Below are 18670 nucleotides of genomic sequence, written 5' to 3'. Positions count from 1 at the left end.
ATGCTGGCGGCAAAGGGTTTACCCTGCAATATCTGCCCATATTGCAGGACAAGGATCAACAATACTGTCAAGAACGGAACTTGTGGTCCTAATGCCTATCCGTAATTCGTTGGTTCTATCTACCAGCAAAGGTTGGAGGCGGGGCATAAGTTGTGTCTGGATATCCAAGTTCGAGTTTGTAAGATTTGCACCCGGTTCTGGTGGACCTGATGAGTATCTTACAAAATCTATATCAATAACCTTAAGGCGGATATGGCAGATTAGTTGGCGGTAGCGTTGTCCCAGGTGAGCCTCAACTTGCCTGGCCTCGATATATGTGCTTTCCTCGTGGACAACAGGATATTCGTCGAGGCCGAATTCTCCAGCGCTATATTTTGCAATTTTACAACACGTCGGCCGCATGAATTCACTAGCTATCATATAAAATATTGGATTGAGGATAGAACGTATATGGCTCTGCATGCGGGATAAGCTCGGAGTTTGAGTAAATTATATCTTCCCATGGCGCCATATACCGAGCTCGAAAAAAATAATCGATGACCATCCCACTTCGAAAAACTTGCCCTCCATTGGTCAAAAGTTTAATTGAGAATATATTCTTCCCATAGAATATTGCTGATGCTTCTTCGTGTATTCGACGGCTGACCTTAAATGTTGAAAGGTCTACGGAAAGCCGTCCAAAAGTAGGCATCACACGACGCCCCCATTCACCAACTGGACTATAAGCCTGGGCGGGATTTCCGAAAGCCTCAGTTGATTCGAGAAGTAGAGGCTCGCTGTCAAATATAAGCAGATATGTGTATATTTCGTCTCGGATTTCTCTTGGGAGTAAAAGAAAAGGAAATGCTGCTGAAAGTTTCCACATAGCGTTATGTTATAAATATATTTGGTTATGCGATATGACCTACTTTTCGTACAAACGAAAGTAATGGAAAATCCAAACGGTAAAATGTATATTTGAGAAGTCGTATACGATAATATTGAATTTTAGGATTGCATCGATTATCTCCGGATTACTATGGAGTGGCTGGAATCGAATCGATCTATATCTAACGATACGTCGATGCAACTGTGGCACGAAACCTCTCCGCAAAACCACCAGGATGTTTAATTTACCCCGCCGAAAACCGTATCACACTACCAAGAAAAGCAATCCCTCTCCGAATGCACGATATCGATAGGAAATCACACACATAGGAGCAAAAAACCTTCACTAACTGCGAACATATATCTGTGTTGTAACAGAAATATCAAATCCTCCGTCTTCAGACGGATTTCCAGAAAGACAGTTTTACGCTGTTTCGGCAACGTCATGAGCTTCTGCTGGGCTTGCCTGAATTGGATGCTTAACCATGGATCAAGGGTCGGAGGCCATGCGACGTCCTACTGGGAGTCTACTCGAGAGCTGGTCTTGTCGATATATATATATTACAAGCTCGAGGACGCCACTCGATTTTTCAGCTTCAAGCCTGATCAAGATCCCAAACTTGATAACTATCGAGATCACTTTATTCCGACGTCGAACCCTTCTTTCATAGTATTTATCGCTTTGGTACGACCACAAAATGGAAGAACTATCACCGAGTACTCCAAAGAAGAGCTTACATTTGCCACCGGAGCTGTGGCTTCAAATCCTCCCTGATCTCTCCCCACGCGACCTCAAAGCTCTCCACCCGAATTTCCCATATCGCCAACTTATCCACCCATTTTTATTCCGCAGAATCAAATTATCAGCAGATTCGCTAGCAGCATTCGAAGAGGGCGGCTATCTCTCCCACTTACGAAAAAATGTCAAGTATGTAGACGGCACATTCTGATATATCTTAAAACCTACCTCGAATCCCACTTCGACTCATAGCTTCCCACCTTTTTCACACACAGCCCATCGATCCATGCATGCGTCTCAAAAAGATTACATGTATACTTGAGTTACTTTAAGTATATAGACATCAGTGACTGAAACTTCTGTTACATCTTTTTTTGAACAGACATATCACATTCACCGGCCTCAACGAACGTCGACTCCTCCAAACCCTCGTCCTCGCAGATCTCTACACGGAAGTCCTAGAAAGCTTTACAGGCGTAGAAAGCTTACATATCCCCTTTGGCGCTACTCACCATATCCGAGAACCATTATTCATTGCCATCCTGGACCGAATTTCTCTGTACCCCATGTACGACACGCTCAAGGTCCTATCCGTAGAATGTGAGGAAAACCAGTATAAATACGACTCGGACGAACGACGCCGTTTGGAAGCATATCTAGAAGAACATAAAGACGACGAGGACGGGTTCCTATTTCCATTAAAGAAACAATGGGATTGGTCTCATCGTGACGTTTCGACAACTATCGAATTCCCCCCCGCGCTGGAAGAAGCTTCGATTCGGAAAGAATCGTACTTTTATCTGGAAGACAACTCGTCGGTTTATACCAACCCATTCATGATCATCCAATTCTCCGCCGCTACCCTTCGAAAACTAAAGATATCAACCGAAAGATTACACTGCGGTGTCAAATTCGACGAAAGTTTCGGAAGCGGTCGGCAAAGGGAATACGACAACCTTGAGAAGATTTGTTATCCGAATGTAACGGAGTTATGGATTACAATCGATTACACCGTCAGTAATCGAAACTTTTGGTATCTCCATCAACGATTTCCACATGTTGAAAATTTGAGAATCGATGGACTGGCAGGATATGGCAGCAGTATACCGCAGGGCAGAGCCATCTACAAACGGCTTGCAAGGCTCCAATACCTAAAAAGAGTCAGACTTCCCTGGCCAGCAGAGGAATACCACGGAATGGAAGAGAACGGAGTCGACAAACCCGTTCCGCAGTGGAGACTAAGAAACGCTGTTGACAGCTGGATAAACGCCGGACTCGAAGACTTAGAAGAAGTCATGTTTGTGAGCAGAATCCGATACACCGAAAAGGGAAAGAACACCCCAACATATAAAGATGCAAATGTTTTACATTTCAAAGTCATGAAAAATTGGGACGAGTGGGATTTAAAATGGAGGGAAGCCACGTATACCCCTGAGGAAATGCAGGCTGATGATTGGTGTATGAATGCACGCCAGGACGATAGGTGGAACACTGGGCAAATGCCTGACGAAGAGGAGGAAGCGGATAATGATGAAGGTGCAGATTCGGAAGTCGAGTGGCGGTATGATACTCCTTACTGGAGGCATAGGCTTCGAGGATATCCTGATTCGGATGGGGCTAGCCTTACATCACAGAATGCATAAACTATTTCTTCTCAATAGCTACCGCATTTTTTGTAACTAAATTCAATGCAAAGTTGAAGATTAAATTTACGCTACACTAATCAAATATCCACGAACGATAGCGCTCAGATTATTAACATATAACGGCAATAACACCAAAATCATCAGAAAGGAGAGGTGGTAAGGAGAATGTTAAATAAATGCTCCATGATGCAAAGAAATAAATAAAGATATACATAAGAAATGTGGGTCGTTAAATATGATCTAAAAAATGCTAGAATGGATAAAAGGGTAAAGAAATCGACGCCGAATTATAATGTAGATAGATGACCAAATTACCTCCCCAATTGCAGTTTTCTTATTAACGGTTCCGCCAACCGCCCGGACGAATCATTTAATACCCATACTCGCATCTGGGGATAACGATTGGTCCATACTTGCTAGTTGTCGAATAAACTCCATCGCCTTGGATGATGAAATCAACCGCTAGGCTTAATGGCGGAACGTACTTCTCCGGAACCTGTTGCATATATTCCATCTGGTTGGTCTCATAAGCGGCGAAGATGGTGTAATTCCTTCTAGCCATCAGCTTCTTCTCAGCACGCGGGGTGCCGTTGATATCCGTTCCAAAGAGCTCAATCATATCCTCTTTGGTATCACTTGGGGTATTCGTGCTCCTCATTCCGTTTTGTGGAATGAATAGTTGCTTGTTGTTATTGAGGAGCTTCATCATCATATTAGATGGTGGGCCGTTGACAATAGCAGAAGAAATGATCTGATACATCGTCTTATGGTCGCCCGGCTTTGACGGGTCATGCACAAGACCTGCACCACAGCATTGGACATCTGGAAAAGAGCTCATTAGCGGGGGATCTTATTGGCTATGTCGATCCGTGCATAACTTACCTCCGCTCAAAAATGTGAACCGGATACCACGGGCATGTGCAATTCCTTGCAACGTCCTGATAAGATAAGTTCGTTCAAGATCCTACGTAATTGGATGAGCAAGTTTTCCTAATCAAGTTAGAGGTATGTAAAATCCTACCTTGGATTGATGTGTCCAGTGGTCTCTGAGGTCATCAAGTAAATCGACTTCACCAAATATCGAGACCACATTGCTCAACATGCCAGTCTTTCCGACTGCCCTCTTGACACTGTTGAAGCCTTCTCCAACAAGACCCTTCGCCCCGACAATCCCGGCAACGCCACCGGCAACTTTACCCGTCATATTGAAAAGTCCGTTTACGGCCTTCTTACCAGTTTGCATAGTCGTAGCTACCGATTCTGCAATTTCCATCCTGGGGAAGATAATTGGCACCGAAAGAATCAATAGCACATGTTGTACTGAGGACGGTAGGGTAGCTATTCTCGGGAAGAGTCCCTGATAGGTAGGTCCAGCCATGACTTGGTGTGGGTTTCGTTCGGATCTGGTATCTGGGCCAACAACTGCTAAGCCGGGTCCGATATACTTGATAAAATGCCAACCAGTCCCAGTAACACTGAATAGATCTCTATCATCTGGAACTGCTTTCAAGATGCTCAAGGTGGTGTGGTGCTGGAAAAGGAGGTACCAATCGAGTGCTATTCTGCCGATGTTTTTGAACATGTTGGAGAATTGCATGTATTCCGGATAGGAACCAAATCCATCGAAACTGTGGAAGTTGTAAGCATGGGCCTATTGTTCCGGGAATCTCGTTCTCAACTTACATATCATGCGAGTCGATCTGACAAATGTGTGGGATTTGTGCCCAAGCCTCACGGATATGGGGTTGATCAAACGTGGAAGTGTAGTAATGGAAATAAGCGTGCTGGACATCTTCCTCATGTCTCGCTGTCCACGCGGCATCTTTCCTTACATCCTTACCCTTCAACTCAAGCCAATCCTACATGTAAGGTCAGTATAAATTCTCAGTTGTGGGTTTGTGGATTTACGAACCTTAAGCAGTGGGATTTCTTTCCACATCCTGTCAGCATAAATTTGGTTACCGGCACCGATCTGGCAGTGAAAACCTCCAACTTCAATATGCTTCTGCATAACGTCTTTCCACATGTAACCGGAGCCACCAAGCTTCGACCTCTCCTGCTGTGGGTAGGATGGCGAGAAGTCATTACAGCTGTGAGCAATAAATCTCCAGCTTCGATCCTGTTTAGCTGCGACCAAAAACTCGTATCTGGTACATCCTGCGTGGGACGTCACGGCATATGTCCATTTGGTAGGGGTTTCAGCCATTCTGATATCAATATCATAGCGATAGAACGTCCAATTTTTATGCGCGAAGATAGGGTGCCCCTCAAGTTGCCTTGGGCTGGGCGATAGATCAATTGTCTGATGCAGGTGGATTGTAGGTGGATCCACAGCCGTAACAAGCAAGATAGAACCTAACCAAATACCCTGTTCGAGGTCCATGTTTGTGTATCTTAGATGAGGACCGAAGTATACACCATTGCTCGGTGCAACTTTGAACATTGAAACACCAGGGATATTGATAGGAACTTGAGCTGGGGTAACTGGTGGCAGCGTCATTTGCATCCCAAAAGTCGAAGGTGCAGGGCTCATCATGGCCTCAGAGAAGAGGCCGGGCGACATGACACCAGGCGACATGGGACCAAATCCTGGAGAAACTGGTCCTCCACTCATCAAACTAATACCGGTCTCCGGTGCTGGGAACTCCCATTGCGTTCGCTGAGTCGGGATGTGGATATAATAATATTGTCCCGAAGCCTGGTCAAGATGGCTCATCCACCCGTCTGGAAGAGGTGGGGGAGAGGCTGGACCAGGATCCATGTAATGTTTAGTATCTGGAAGGGTCACATATTGAGTAGTGATAGTCTCCGATTTCTGATCAACATGTTGGTAGCCCTGCTGCGGTTGGGATGGACCCGCTTGAATTGGGACCCCTGGTTGCTGTTGGGGCAAATGCCCATTCGGCATCTGTCCATTCGGCATCTGCTGCTGTGGGAAACCTGGTTGACCCGGAATAGCACCTTGAAGTGGAGGCATCTGCATACCTTGCGGTTGTGGGGTCATCGATTGGTGTGGCTGTTGGACTGGAGTCGGCTGCTGGGCTGGAGATTGGACCTGGTGCTGCGGCTGCTGTTGTGGTTGAACCGCTGCCGTTTCGACAGATACACGCCCTGGTTTATCAGCGGGATACGCGCTGGTGGCAGGTGCTTGCCCTGTCGCCGCCAGGCTATCATATGCGGGTGGCGCATCTTCTCCAACGTTCAACCTCGCAAAATCAGCCTCTAATGGGTCCCGGCGTCCATTTGCCTGGCCATTGGTAACTGGTGCAGGTTGTTGAGTGGGCCTTTGCTGAGGTTGCTCTTGCCTCTTAGCTCCTTGGTACGAAGTTAACGGGCCATGGTTGTAAGCTCCGTTTGATTCTGTCGGTGTCCATGGTCGGTTTGGCGCCGATTCTCGCACAGGGGTCGCTTCCTCGTCTTCCTCGACAGTGGCTCCCTGGGTGCCGAAAATCTGGGAAGCTCGAGAAGTACCTTTCCTTTGATTTGATGCATGGGACGCCTGGCTAAGGCTTGGTGATGTTGGATCGAGTAAAATCGGGATAGCCCCAGAATTCGTGGAGGCCTGGGAGGTGGAATAATGGAGGGCTTGCGACCCCCTATCCGGCAACGGGCCTTGTCTACCGCCGCCATGAGTTGAGTATGAGAACACTTCACTAAGCTCCATTTCTGGAGTTTCTGGAGGGGCCGGAGATCCTCTTCTCGCCGCTACGGTAATATTGGAAGCAGTCGAAAAGGATCTATCTAAACCGGCCTGCGGCGGCCAGTACTGTTGGTGATATTCAGGATAAGGATTCAGAGCTTGCGGGATCTCTGGAGGTCTGGCACTTGAAGCTGGTGAGGTGGGCTTGTCCCCGCGATCACCACGACCTGCGGGAGCAGGCTGTAATTTTGGTGCTCTAGCAGCTCTAAATGCTGGTGGAGCTGGTAAGCTTCCCTTCGGCGGCCCCACCTGCAGGGCCGCAGGAGGTGAAGCCGACGCTGCGCGAAGCGGGGCAATAGGTTGGATGTGCTGCTGCTCCCTCTCTTCGGCCGGTCTATCAGGGTAAGGCAGTGAGTTGTCCAAAGGCTGCGTTTGAGTCCGTCTCATGCGAGGCAGCGGTGGTTCCTGCCGTAAAGTCCGCTCCTGGGCCGCCAAACTGGCGCCATCTACGGAGTCTCGTCGGGGTGGCCTGTTCACCCTGATGGGACCGACATTTTCGGTATCGAGAAAGAGTTCGTCTCCGCGACGGCCGGCCATTGTGGAGACGAAGGCAAAGGTGTGAGATATGCGTGAAAGTTATATTATTATGAGGGAAATGCTATGCAAATGATGCGGGATATTAAAATATGGGTCAAAGATGCTGCGATTCAATATATACGGCAAGATAAGCAGGTAACGGTTAGTTCGGGATTCTAACGACACCAACGAGGATTCAGAACATGTTAGTTATTAGCCCGTCCTGGACATGACAGCGAATGGGGGATGGAGGGGCGAATTCTTGGCTGGGTGTTGGATACACTTACGCTGTCTAAAACTCTCCCCGATGATAACCTTTATCGCTGTCCCTCGAGAAGAAAAGAACTGAAGAAGATTATAACGAACAGAACTTGCTGAAGAAAAGACGAGCTGAAGAGGAGAAGAGGAGGAGGAGGATAATATTAATGATGACGAGTTTCTCAGCGGACAAAAATCCGCACTTGCACCGGCCCAAGCCCAAGCAAATAAGGACTATTGTTCAGTCGAGACAAGTTCCTAGCTCCAACCGAGCAAAGCAGCCGTGTGGCGCACCTGATTGGCTGGAGGAGAAAAAGCGCCAGAGCAAATGTTCCTGACTCCCGTTCTTGCATGGGCCGAAGCACCCCGGTTCTCACAGATATATTTGCTCTGTGACGCAAATTCCAATTTCTGGCCGGAACAGATTGCTCTGCATGTCGAAGCTTGGCCGAAAACAATTCATACGATCAGGTGGTGTGCGGTTTGGCCAATTTTGGTTTTTGGATGCATCCAAACCCATCAAATCTCACTACACTTCAAATATTAATGCATCCCCACTCGAGGCCGTTGGTACGTTCGCTGTCGAAGCTTCCATATGAAGGATATCCCCAATCTCGAAGGATCTTACCTCTTGCCCTCTCGAGGTCTTCAACGATCACTTCCCTAAGACACGTCAGCTTAAAATCCAGCAAATAACCTGGTCTCTCCCAATTTGCCTCACTGTGGGAAGTCAAGATTATGGCTTCTTATTGGCGCCGGCCGTGGGCGCTTAAAATGCTTCGCGGTCGTCGGCCCTGGCATTGGCTACAGAACAGGCGAACTCCACCCCACCCGAGGCCTTAGAAAAAGCAAAAGCTCAAAATTCCACGCAACGCTATTCGAACTCTGTTGTCGAAAATAGCTACATCAGACCCAGGACTCTGGAAAGGGAGGGCGATGGGGATGCAAGGACGGCAGAGAAAGGGATCATGGGTTTTCCGTCTGCCTTCTAGCCCTTGCAGGATAGATACGTATAGACGCAAGTTAATCGAATGCATTTTATTGTATTTGACAGAAACGTACATGTCGGAAGTAGGTTACATCATGCAGCGGAAAAACGGCTTGGTTCACATGGCGGGAGCTTCCATGCCGGACCTCAAACTGCGGCTATATGCCGCATGATCAATGTGCAAAAGCAGGTCGGGCGCCTCCAATTGGGAAGATAACGATGCGACCGTCTACCCCGCTCGAACTGATCTGCTTGACGCCACCTTGGGCAGCATCTCCTGCGTAAGGCCTGATAGCAGTAATGGTGTTCTGATGGATCGTCTTGAGCTGGATGTCGTCTGCACTGGCAGAGTGAACTGTCTTTCCCTTCAAATCCATTTGTTTGAAGAGGTCACGAGCAGAGGACTCTCGAGCAATTGACGAAGATCGAGACTTAGAGGAGTCAAGCGCACCAACTGAACTCCAGCCTTGGGCAATGGAACCGCGGAAACGGAAAGGCTCACAATCATGACCTATAATTTCATTTTACAACGGTACGAGAGCGGGGTGGTTGCTCGTCAGCTCCTGGCAACTTCGATAGTTTGAAACATTTCCCGGGGGGTGTTCTAGAACAAGGGAGGGGTGCACAGCATGAGCTGCAAAACTTACCCGCCGCCACAATTTCCTCTTCGGTAATCCATGTTAGTGTGGTGAATGGAAGCTGGTGGGTGCTGACAGTCATAACGGCTTGTGGTGGTTGGTCCGGACCGGATGGGTACACAATCGTGACACTGCTGTCATGTGCAGTGAAAGCCAATGCATTGCCACTGGGGCTGAAGGCGACATCATGGACCCATCCGCCACTGTTATTCAAGAATTCGCCACAGACCGTGTTAAATGGGAGTCTTTCACCCCATGGAGAAGGTTCCGGCTTCTGATCAACACCTTTAATAAAGGCAGAGAATACTCTAGCATGGGCATCGGCAGAACCGGCTGCAAGCAAGACGGAGTTCGGGTGCCAGTCTAACGAGAGAATAGTAGATCGAATGGGCTTCTTCAAGTGCTTAGACACCCACCAGTCGTTTTCCTCTTCAAAATAGCAGACCGCAATAACCCGAGCACCAGACCCGACAGCAAACTTGGCTTCCGAGGGAGACCAACGGACAAAGGTAGCGGCCCGGTTGATTCTGAGAAGAACGAGTGTTGGACGCCAGCCGGTTGGAGATGGTTCCCAAACGAGAGCATTTCGGTCTATAGAAGTAAACATAAACATATCAGCCTAAGCCATATCCCCCAATGGTTTATTTAATAAGCTTCCACGCGTACCCTGCGAACAGGTGACGATCTTGCCACTTCTCGGGGCAATATCGACACTCGTGACAACTTTATCGTGTCCCTTAAGCTCGTCTTGCAAGACATAGCCGTGACCCTGTCTTTCGTAGAGTTCGACGGCATTATCTCTGGTGACAGCGAGGACGTTTCGGTCCGCTGAGAACGAATGGTCTGCAATTGGCTGGTGGAACAGCAGGTTGACTTCCGGGTTCGCCATGATTTGCTGGTAGCGCTAGCTGTCGGATGAGTGAATGTGAAGCTTAAAGACACACGATAGGAGACTCTCTACTAATCGTGCGATGGTTGACGGTTGTCAGTTATCCGTGGTCCGGAGGGGGATGATGTTGGTGATGTTGATGATGATGTTGAAGTGATAGTGCTTTGGAGCTGCAGCTGCCAGAGCTGCCCGCTCTACGTAAGATCCCGCACTTTGCTTTTTCCCTGCGACACCACACAAACCAATCTCAACTCCAGTCACCCACAGACAAACAACATCACCAGACGGCTCTCTCGCAAGGTACGATAACTACTGCAAGCCTTCAAAGCTGATAGAACTTGCAGTATTCTGACAATCGATCAAAGATGTCGAAACGCGCTCCCGACCAAGCCCTCGAGGAACTGGTGCTATCGGGCATCGGCTCACCGCGCACCAAGCGCGTCAAAACAGATAGTATCGCAGACGAGGAGGAGATGCTAAACGACGAAGCACCAGCCAATGGAGTAGGCAGATTAAGCCTCCAACCAACCGTGCAATCCGAAGGCGAGGAGGATGAGATGGACGATGTCATGGAAGAGGAAGCGGAAGAGAGCGAAGCAAAGAAGTGGAAGGACGGTCCTCCCGCCGAGTTCTCAGACCTCTACCTCGATACAAGTATGACACAAATTCCTTCTCTATAATTGGTCTCGGAAACTAAAATTTCAGTGTAGTCAATCGCAATCTCCTCGACTTCGACTTCGAGAAGCTCTGTTCAATCTCCCTTTCTAACATAAATGTCTACGCATGTCTCGTCTGCGGAAAGTACTTCCAAGGTCGCGGCCAAAACTCTCACGCCTACTTCCACGCTCTCGACGAAAACCATCATGTATTCATAAATATAGCCACCCTCCGAATCTACGTCCTCCCGGAATCCTACGAAGTGAAGCAGAAGTCTCTCGACGACATCAAATACGTTGCAAACCCAACGTACACCAAGGAAGACGTCTCGAAGCTGGACAAGGAGGAAACCAAGAAGTGGGATTTGACTGGAAAGAGGTACACACCCGGCTTCGTAGGATTAAACAATATCAAGGAGAACGATTATCTCAATGTTGTGGTGCACGCGCTAGCACATGTTACGCCTTTGCGGAATTATATGATGTTAGAGGACTTGTCCTCGCGACCTGAACTTGGTGTGTAGCCATCCTACTCCTCCCATCCATGTATAGGCCGCTAATATTCTCTGGTTCTATAGCACAACGGTTCTCAATCCTTGTCCGCAAAATATGGAACTCCCGCGCCTTCAGAGGCCACGTTTCGCCCCATGAACTCCTCCAAGAGATATCCCTCCGCTCTTCCAAGAAGTTCACATTAACAACCCAATCCGACCCGGTCGAATTTCTCTCTTGGTTCATGAACAACCTCCACCTCTCTCTCGGCGGATCTAAAACGACACCCGGCTCTAGTATCGTCCAAAAGGTCTTCCAAGGAAGGCTACGAGTCGAATCACAAGCTATCACGGCAAGAGCCGACGCTAGCGATCGCCTACGTTTTGAAGAAGCCGGAGAAGTCAAGACAGATATGCATCGTTATATGATGCTCACACTTGAACTCCCCCCGGCACCTCTATTCCAGGACGAAATGGATAAGAACATCATCCCACAGGTCCCTCTGACCACAATACTATCGAAATACGACGGAACGAAGGCGCAAGAACTTCTCGGACAGCGCAAAAGATATAAATTACTACAGCCTCTACCGCCATACCTGGTATTTCATATCAAACGATTTTCAAAGAACAAGTTCGTCTTTGAAAAGAATCCAACAATCGTCACATTTCCCTCGACGTCGCTGGATATGTCGCCGTACGTAGAAGGAGTAACGGGGCCGATATGGTACGATTTGACAGCCAATATTGTACATGAAAGTGTTGCAAGGAAAGGTGGCCCGAGCGGCATGAAATCGGAGGCAGGAGAAGAAGGGCATGCTTACAAAGTCCAACTGAAGGATAAAGCTAGGGACGAGTGGGTTCAGGTCCAAGACCTGATCGTGGAAGAAATAAGAAAGGAAATACTCTTCCTCGGAGAGAGTTACATACAAGTAGGCTTTTCACTCAACATCCGATCTTTGGTTACGTACATGAACTAACGGCGGGTTTGCACAGGTCTGGGAAAGGCGAAGAGACACAAAGAAGAAGGCAGCATCGTAGCAAGTTAGCGTCGTATATAGGATTACGGCAACGACTCGGGCGGCTTTCAAGGGCATTCATCTCTAGATATCTCGATATCCACCTATATTACAAAGTCATATGTCTCCTGAGTGCAATGGATCATGTACACATAGAAGAGAGAGAGTCTACAGCCTCGAATCCACAGAGGCGCCACAGCTTCCAGCAGTCAGTAACAAACAATAATCCCATAACCCTGGAAGTAAAAGAGCGTGCCACCATCCCTTCACGGTCTATATCCGTACCATGCAACGCCAGCCCACTTGCTCACAAAATACGCAATCTCAAATAATCCCCAAGCAAGGCCCCATTCCATGGCCAAGGCCGTACTGACACTGACCCAATTCCTCCCGGTCTCCCAAATCCCAAACATTATACCCACACTCCCCGTCCTCCTTATCATCCCAGGCGCCAACATCCTAGTACCCAGCAATCCCGCCCCACTGAGCCCCAACATCCCGGCATTCGCCGCCAGCACAAGCATGTTACTACGCGGCAGCACCACCTCTCCCCCGGGAATAGCCCTAAATAACGTCAAAGCATTCGCTCTCATAACCATACTCTCCAACCCCAAAGTCAACGCCATAGCAACCGTATCCGCCATATGACTGCTAAGCACTTCAACTGGATGCGTCGACAAATGTGTATTCCTATATCTTCTCTGATCCCTTTCCCTCCGAGATCTATCCCTCCCACTCCTTCCGTGGCGACCCCGATCATGGTGACTATGGTAATGATCGTCGTGACTTCTTTCATGACGTCGCTGCGCGGTCGTAACCTGAACTTCGATTTCTGAAATCCCAGAACGGGCGTCTGCGTTGTCGTTGTCATCGTGGTTTATGCTACTGGGATCAAGGAATCCACTTTCGTCTCCTGGTAGGCCGCTGTTGCTCCCATTGTCCGGGTGCCTTTCGAGTACCGGAGTATCCGGTGTGATTGTAGCTGTGAATGTTTGTGTTTCCACCGCATTACTACTTCCCCTTCTTCGCCCGCCTGTGTTTCTTCTTGAGGGCCCTGGTACCGCATCCACACCGACTCCCGCGGTCTCATCGACTGGAAACGGTACCCACTCTCCACCACCTCCCATTATCCCATTGCCCCTAACGGTATCCCGATTGTTGTCATCAAAGACAACACCATTAACCATAGGTTCTCTCCTCATCGCCACCAAGAACTCTTCGTCACCGCCTGACTCTCCAACTTCACCATCATCATCACTCAAACTCAAAAACTCATCGTACTCCGCTTCACCAACCACGAACCCGGCGCTCAGTTCAGCCTTCTCGAATTTATCAGTCCTCGGGAGACTTTTGTTGAAGATATTCAGGAATAAGATGTGGAGTCTAAAAACTGCCTTTTGTTGTACAAGAGACCACAGATACGGAGAGTCGAGGTATGTCGAAGGGGATAGGAGGGTACGGATGATCGATCCAAACGAAAGTCCGATGAAAGCTCGGAATGGGTGGAAGTCGGAGATGGGTGGAAGGATTGGAGTCGCAGGAATAAGATGGAGGGATTGGAGGACCGAGTGACGGTAGATTGGGTAAATTAAAAAGAAAGCCGAAAGGGTCATCCTGACCATGTAACATTAGCATTTCCTCCAAGAAGAATCGATATTGTGCAAACCCACCCCTTGTACAGAATATTCAACAGTCGCCTATTCGGTTTCCTTGTCCTCGGATCTCGAAACACTGGCTGCCTTTTGAGCCATTTAAACAGTAAAGACTGCAGATACTCCCGGAAGACGTTGACCAGCTGGTATATGATATGGGCCGACACACCAGCGAAGCAGTCGAAAATCGATCGGTTCTCGATTACTAACTTGAGAAGGTCGGTATATGGAATATCTTCAAGCCCTTGGAAAGTCTGAAGTTCGTTCCGTATCCCTATTAGAGGCCACGTAAAGAAGTACATGCACGCCAAATCTATGCCTCCAAGGAGCAATCCCATATCATCTTCCTTCTCCTGCAGTGCCGTCCTTTCTGCACGCGACTTCTCGCGCCTTCCGCTGCCCTTGTGTAATTGCAGGCCAATAGTATTGAGGACATCATTTTGGGCTTTCCGTAGGGACCGTTGGAGATCGATGGAAGCTTGAGCACGCTCTCGTGCACTAGTCCGAGCTACCGCTGTCGAAGAAGATGCGGTAGCAGCAGCCGGAGCAGTTGGTGTCGGAGATGTATTAGTCGCACTTTGTGAACCCGAGGAAGCTTCGTTCTGAGCTTGAGCAGATGTCGTGTTCGTGGGGTTCGTCGCTGGAGGATTCGACGACTGGCTAAGGTGCTGGGGTTCGTAGCACTGCCGTCCTAGAGTTAGGAGGTAAAGGTAGGCGCTTCTACCCATTTTGGCCTCCTTGTCGCGTCATAGATGCCGGTGTTCCTTTGGATTTGGGCCGCGAAATAAGGGTATCGGGCGGTTAAGTACCGGTCTCGCGATAGGGTGGGACGTTCAGCCAAGGGTCCGCGTAGCCAGCATGCGGCAGCGTTACCAGCAAAGCAACACCAAAACTACAACAGCTAACGAACCTCGTCTTCTTATACATGCCACTTTCCTCTAGAACTACCTAGGTAATGCAATTTATGCCCAAATTCTACTTCATGCATCATAATACCGGAACTTCAAGTCTTACTGCCTTCTGAATGCTTTATAAGGTATCGGTACCCATAAATGCTGTAATACCGGCTTTTTCCCCGATCAATTCCTGTCAACTCTATTCAAATATACTAGCGATGTCCCATAGATGTCATTTAATGTATGAAGAAGATGGACCATAAGGATATTACAGATTCCAATGGCTACCATGTGTCCCATACATCGTTTTAATATTACATATCCTTCCCATTGACATCTCCCCAGCCCAGGGGTAAGTGTATATTATATGCCTCATGCATCTCCCATTCCTTCTCAAACCCCAAGTAACTCTACCCGGTTATATAGATCCTTAAACTTTGCGAACCGGTCCGTGAACAGCACCGATGATGAATGGATTGGAAATCAACGTAAATTTGGTAGGATAGTCGATATAATCGAAACTAGCATTCGGGTTGGCGGTATTATTCGCCCTCTTAACATGTTCATCCGGAATATACAACGACGCGGCATCAATATTCTTGTTCTTACTGTACCGATGTGCAATAGTCAGAACATATCCCCCACCGACTCTATCGAATCCGAATCCAACACCGGGTTTGGCACATCGGGTGTACAATGGTGTGGTTGCGATGTTACGGCGTTGACTGGCAGTGCAATTTGCTTGGCCGCCAGCAGAGGATTTGAATTCGAAGTTGAGGTAGGCGGTGACGGAGTGGGGGAGGCCGTAGTTGTAGAGGTTTGTGATTGAGAAGGTTGTGGTCTTGGTTTGACGGGCTTCGAGGATGGAAGTTTCCTCGGCTGGGACTGGGGTGGTAGTGAGCTCGGAGGCGAGGGAAAGAAGTGAGAGGAAGACGGCGGTGAACTTCATTTCGGAATAGAAAGAATGAAGATTGTATGTATTATATACAAGTATAGAGGATGTTTTCGATCGGTTGATTCTATTCAGTCAATCTCGAGTGACGAAGACATGAACGAGTGACCTCGGGATAGTTTATATACTTTTTCACCCAGCAGCAAAGCGTAATCACGCCCCCGAAATTCAATTAAGACCTTCATAAATCGACCAATTTCGGTGCGTCTATCATGGCTTCCTCCAATATTCCATTGCGCGATAATCGACCAATGCAATGCGGTCTAGACTATGCCTATAGGCGTGTTGCAACCTCTTCCAACGGCCTCAGTTTATTGGTCTATTTGATTGAAAAGATGGTGTCCTTAATACCCGACTCAGGCGTTTACTTGCGGTATAGCCTTAGTTTCGTTAGTTACTCTAACTTTTCAGAGGGAGATGTACCTGTATTTCTAGCTCCTTCCTTCCTTCCTAAACGCCAGGATTTTGGTGCTTTATGAAACGATTATATCATGATTCCTGGGAACTTTGTTTAAATGCTAATTCGTCGGTGTTGATGTACTGTGCTCCTCCACGTTTCAAAAATTGAACCAACAGGCCAATTCTAACAGAAAATGAATGCTGGTAGCACCATGATTGATCGAATAACTCCTCCTTCGGAACAGCCAACTTGTGGTTGCACAAACATGACCGTTTGAGCCGCCAGTGATTCTTGCAAATGTGGTAACCCCTCTCACCTGACCTTAAAAAAAATAATAAAAATGAAAACTAAATAATAAAAAATAAATCACAGTAAATGATCAAGCCGCAGGGAACCCGTAAGGCACCAGTAACATCAGAGGGGAGTGAACCAATTACATTGGATTTTATTCTTTTGAGTCAGCTTCCTGTGGTGTTTTACTAAAAGCTATTTTTTTGTATGTGTAAGAGCACGGGGTTGCGTAGGCCTGCGAGTACCATACGTACCACCCCTAGCGGTTCTTGGTTGCGGATTGCAACAGCCTCAACACAAAAACATCTTGATCAAAGTACAAGATTTCGTTATTCTGAGACCTGCAAAGACTAGATATTATAAAATTAAATGAAAATAATTAATTCTGGTGAAGTTGTGAAACAGCGAGCTGGGACGGGCTGCTGGAATTCGTAGGGAACCAAGATGTAGCTAGGCTATATCCACTTTTGGGCCTAATTTACATATACGAAAACAATCGTTAACGCCATGTCGTTTTTCGACAAACAGTAGGCTGGTACACAGGCTGTAGATCGGTCGGCCGTTGTATTGTAAACACCGGCTTACCCGCATTGGCCTGCTGTTTCACAACTTCACCAGAATCGATTATTTTCATTTAATTTTATAATATGTGTTTTATATAATAATATCTAGCCTTTGCAGGTCTCAGAATAACAAAATCTTGTACTTTGATTAAGATGCTTTGTGTTGAGGCTGTTGCAATCCGCAAGAACCACTGCATGACCCCCCCGTATGCGAGTTGGAACGTGGTCTACCACCCATTTCGATGTACTACTGGCACATTTAGCTCCTTGGAATATTTGATATCCATTTTGATCAAAAATATAGAGACTCCGCTAGTTGATTGATGTATTTGAGAGTTCCAGGGTCAGCAAGGTCGCATCGATAAGAAGTTCGCAAACGGAGGCAAAGCTGGGTGCGCGCGGGGTCGCGATAAACCAAAGTCGTCGGAATCGGGATCCCGAGAGTGGGAATAATTTCCTACGAACTTCGTCACGATTAATTCTATAACACTCCCGAGAGAGTATAACCGTTCCGGATATATAGTATATAACAATGTATTTCATCCAAAACTGGGATCAAATCTTCGACGGCCTCGAAAAATCCAACATAACAGCTGACGATATCAAAAGCGCCGAAGCGGAATTAACAATCAACATAGATGATGTCTACGGGGTAAGTAATTGATTCCAAATATAAAACAGCATCTCCCTTAAATTGCTTTTAACGTCAACTCAGTCATATCCTGAATTATATGCTGACTATTCCGCAGCCCATCATCGCCTCAAACCGCACCCTAGAAACCGTCAAAGAAAACCAAAAAAACTACCTAACCTTCACCCTCCCAGCCTTCAAGACCCTCCGCTCGCTAACCTTCATACTCCGCTCCCGCGGCTCCCGCTGGTCCCCCTGTTTCGACGACTGGGGTACCTTCAAAGGCACCTGGTCTTGGCTCGACATCGAACTCTGGCGACCCACCAAAGGTCCCAAACCCAAAGGCCGAGACATCCACCTCGCCGGCAACAGCTGGGAACTCGACCCCAAAAGACTAATTATCAAAAATAAAAAATATATGGTTGGAACATGGTTGTTGCAAAGGAATAGACATGCTATGAAGACGTGGGAGAATTATACGGTGACTTGGGATGTTAATGAATTTGAGCTGAATGATAAGGCTACTGAGAAGTGGGAGAATGGGTTTTCGGAACAAGGGAATGGGGATCCGGCGGTTGCGAAGAAGGAGAGGTGGTATAAAGGCGGTTGGAGTCCGAATGGGCAGTTTGTGAGGGATTTGAAGCCCGGTGATGAGTTGAGGATTATGATGAAGGCGAGCACTAGATATCCTGGGTGGAGATGCGAGGTTATGTATTGTGATGTTAGAGCAATATGGACTTGAAGAATGATCGAATTCATGAAGGGATCTTGTATTTGGGGTAACGCTATATACAGGTGCTTTAAATTCAAAATAAATTTCATATTATCGTTCATGCGTGGCCTTCATTTTTTCCTGATCTCCCTGATTGGTGATGCAT

The 18670-nt window shown here is 47.6% G+C and overlaps 7 protein-coding genes across 7 annotated transcripts; 3 read left to right on the top strand and 4 right to left on the bottom strand.

Moving 5' to 3' along the window:
- Positions 1-1565: 1565 nt before the first annotated feature.
- On the top strand, positions 1566-3249 carry DFL_007868 (uncharacterized protein; the record flags this gene model as incomplete). The annotated part of the gene is made up of 2 exons (XM_067637516.1): positions 1566-1795; positions 1989-3249. 2 exons carry the CDS (start codon positions 1566-1568, stop codon positions 3247-3249), a joined length of 1491 nt encoding a protein of 496 aa, XP_067489026.1.
- A 373-nt stretch (positions 3250-3622) lies between these two features.
- On the bottom strand, positions 3623-7489 carry DFL_007867 (uncharacterized protein; the record flags this gene model as incomplete). The annotated part of the gene is made up of 5 exons (XM_067637515.1): positions 3623-4074; positions 4135-4216; positions 4274-4880; positions 4936-5111; positions 5165-7489. The coding sequence occupies 5 exons, from the start codon at positions 7487-7489 to the stop codon at positions 3623-3625; spliced, it is 3642 nt and encodes a 1213-aa protein (XP_067489025.1).
- A 1398-nt stretch (positions 7490-8887) lies between these two features.
- On the bottom strand, positions 8888-10241 carry DFL_007866 (uncharacterized protein; the record flags this gene model as incomplete). Its single annotated transcript, XM_067637514.1, has 3 exons — positions 8888-9225; positions 9362-9943; positions 10019-10241. 3 exons carry the CDS (start codon positions 10239-10241, stop codon positions 8888-8890), a joined length of 1143 nt encoding a protein of 380 aa, XP_067489024.1.
- A 26-nt stretch (positions 10242-10267) lies between these two features.
- Positions 10268-12429, top strand: DFL_007865 (uncharacterized protein; the record flags this gene model as incomplete). The annotated part of the gene is made up of 6 exons (XM_067637513.1): positions 10268-10277; positions 10342-10541; positions 10607-10895; positions 10952-11413; positions 11476-12320; positions 12385-12429. 6 exons carry the CDS (start codon positions 10268-10270, stop codon positions 12427-12429), a joined length of 1851 nt encoding a protein of 616 aa, XP_067489023.1.
- Positions 12430-12673: 244 nt separating this feature from the next.
- DFL_007864 (uncharacterized protein) lies at positions 12674-14787 on the bottom strand (the record flags this gene model as incomplete). Its single annotated transcript, XM_067637512.1, has 2 exons — positions 12674-14021; positions 14078-14787. 2 exons carry the CDS (start codon positions 14785-14787, stop codon positions 12674-12676), a joined length of 2058 nt encoding a protein of 685 aa, XP_067489022.1.
- Positions 14788-15385: 598 nt separating this feature from the next.
- On the bottom strand, positions 15386-15904 carry DFL_007863 (uncharacterized protein; the record flags this gene model as incomplete). The annotated part of the gene is made up of 1 exon (XM_067637511.1): positions 15386-15904. One exon carries the CDS (start codon positions 15902-15904, stop codon positions 15386-15388), a length of 519 nt encoding a protein of 172 aa, XP_067489021.1.
- Positions 15905-17693: 1789 nt separating this feature from the next.
- DFL_007862 (uncharacterized protein) lies at positions 17694-18534 on the top strand (the record flags this gene model as incomplete). The annotated part of the gene is made up of 2 exons (XM_067637510.1): positions 17694-17813; positions 17911-18534. The coding sequence occupies 2 exons, from the start codon at positions 17694-17696 to the stop codon at positions 18532-18534; spliced, it is 744 nt and encodes a 247-aa protein (XP_067489020.1).
- Between the last annotated feature and the right edge of the window lie 136 nt (positions 18535-18670).

This window comes from Arthrobotrys flagrans (genome assembly GCF_004000055.1).
Source record: "Arthrobotrys flagrans strain CBS H-5679 chromosome Unknown unitig_8, whole genome shotgun sequence".
NCBI lineage: Eukaryota > Fungi > Ascomycota > Orbiliomycetes > Orbiliales > Orbiliaceae > Arthrobotrys > Arthrobotrys flagrans.
The sequence above is the reverse complement of the archived record's forward strand: the minus strand, read 5'-3'. Positions and strand labels throughout refer to the sequence as shown.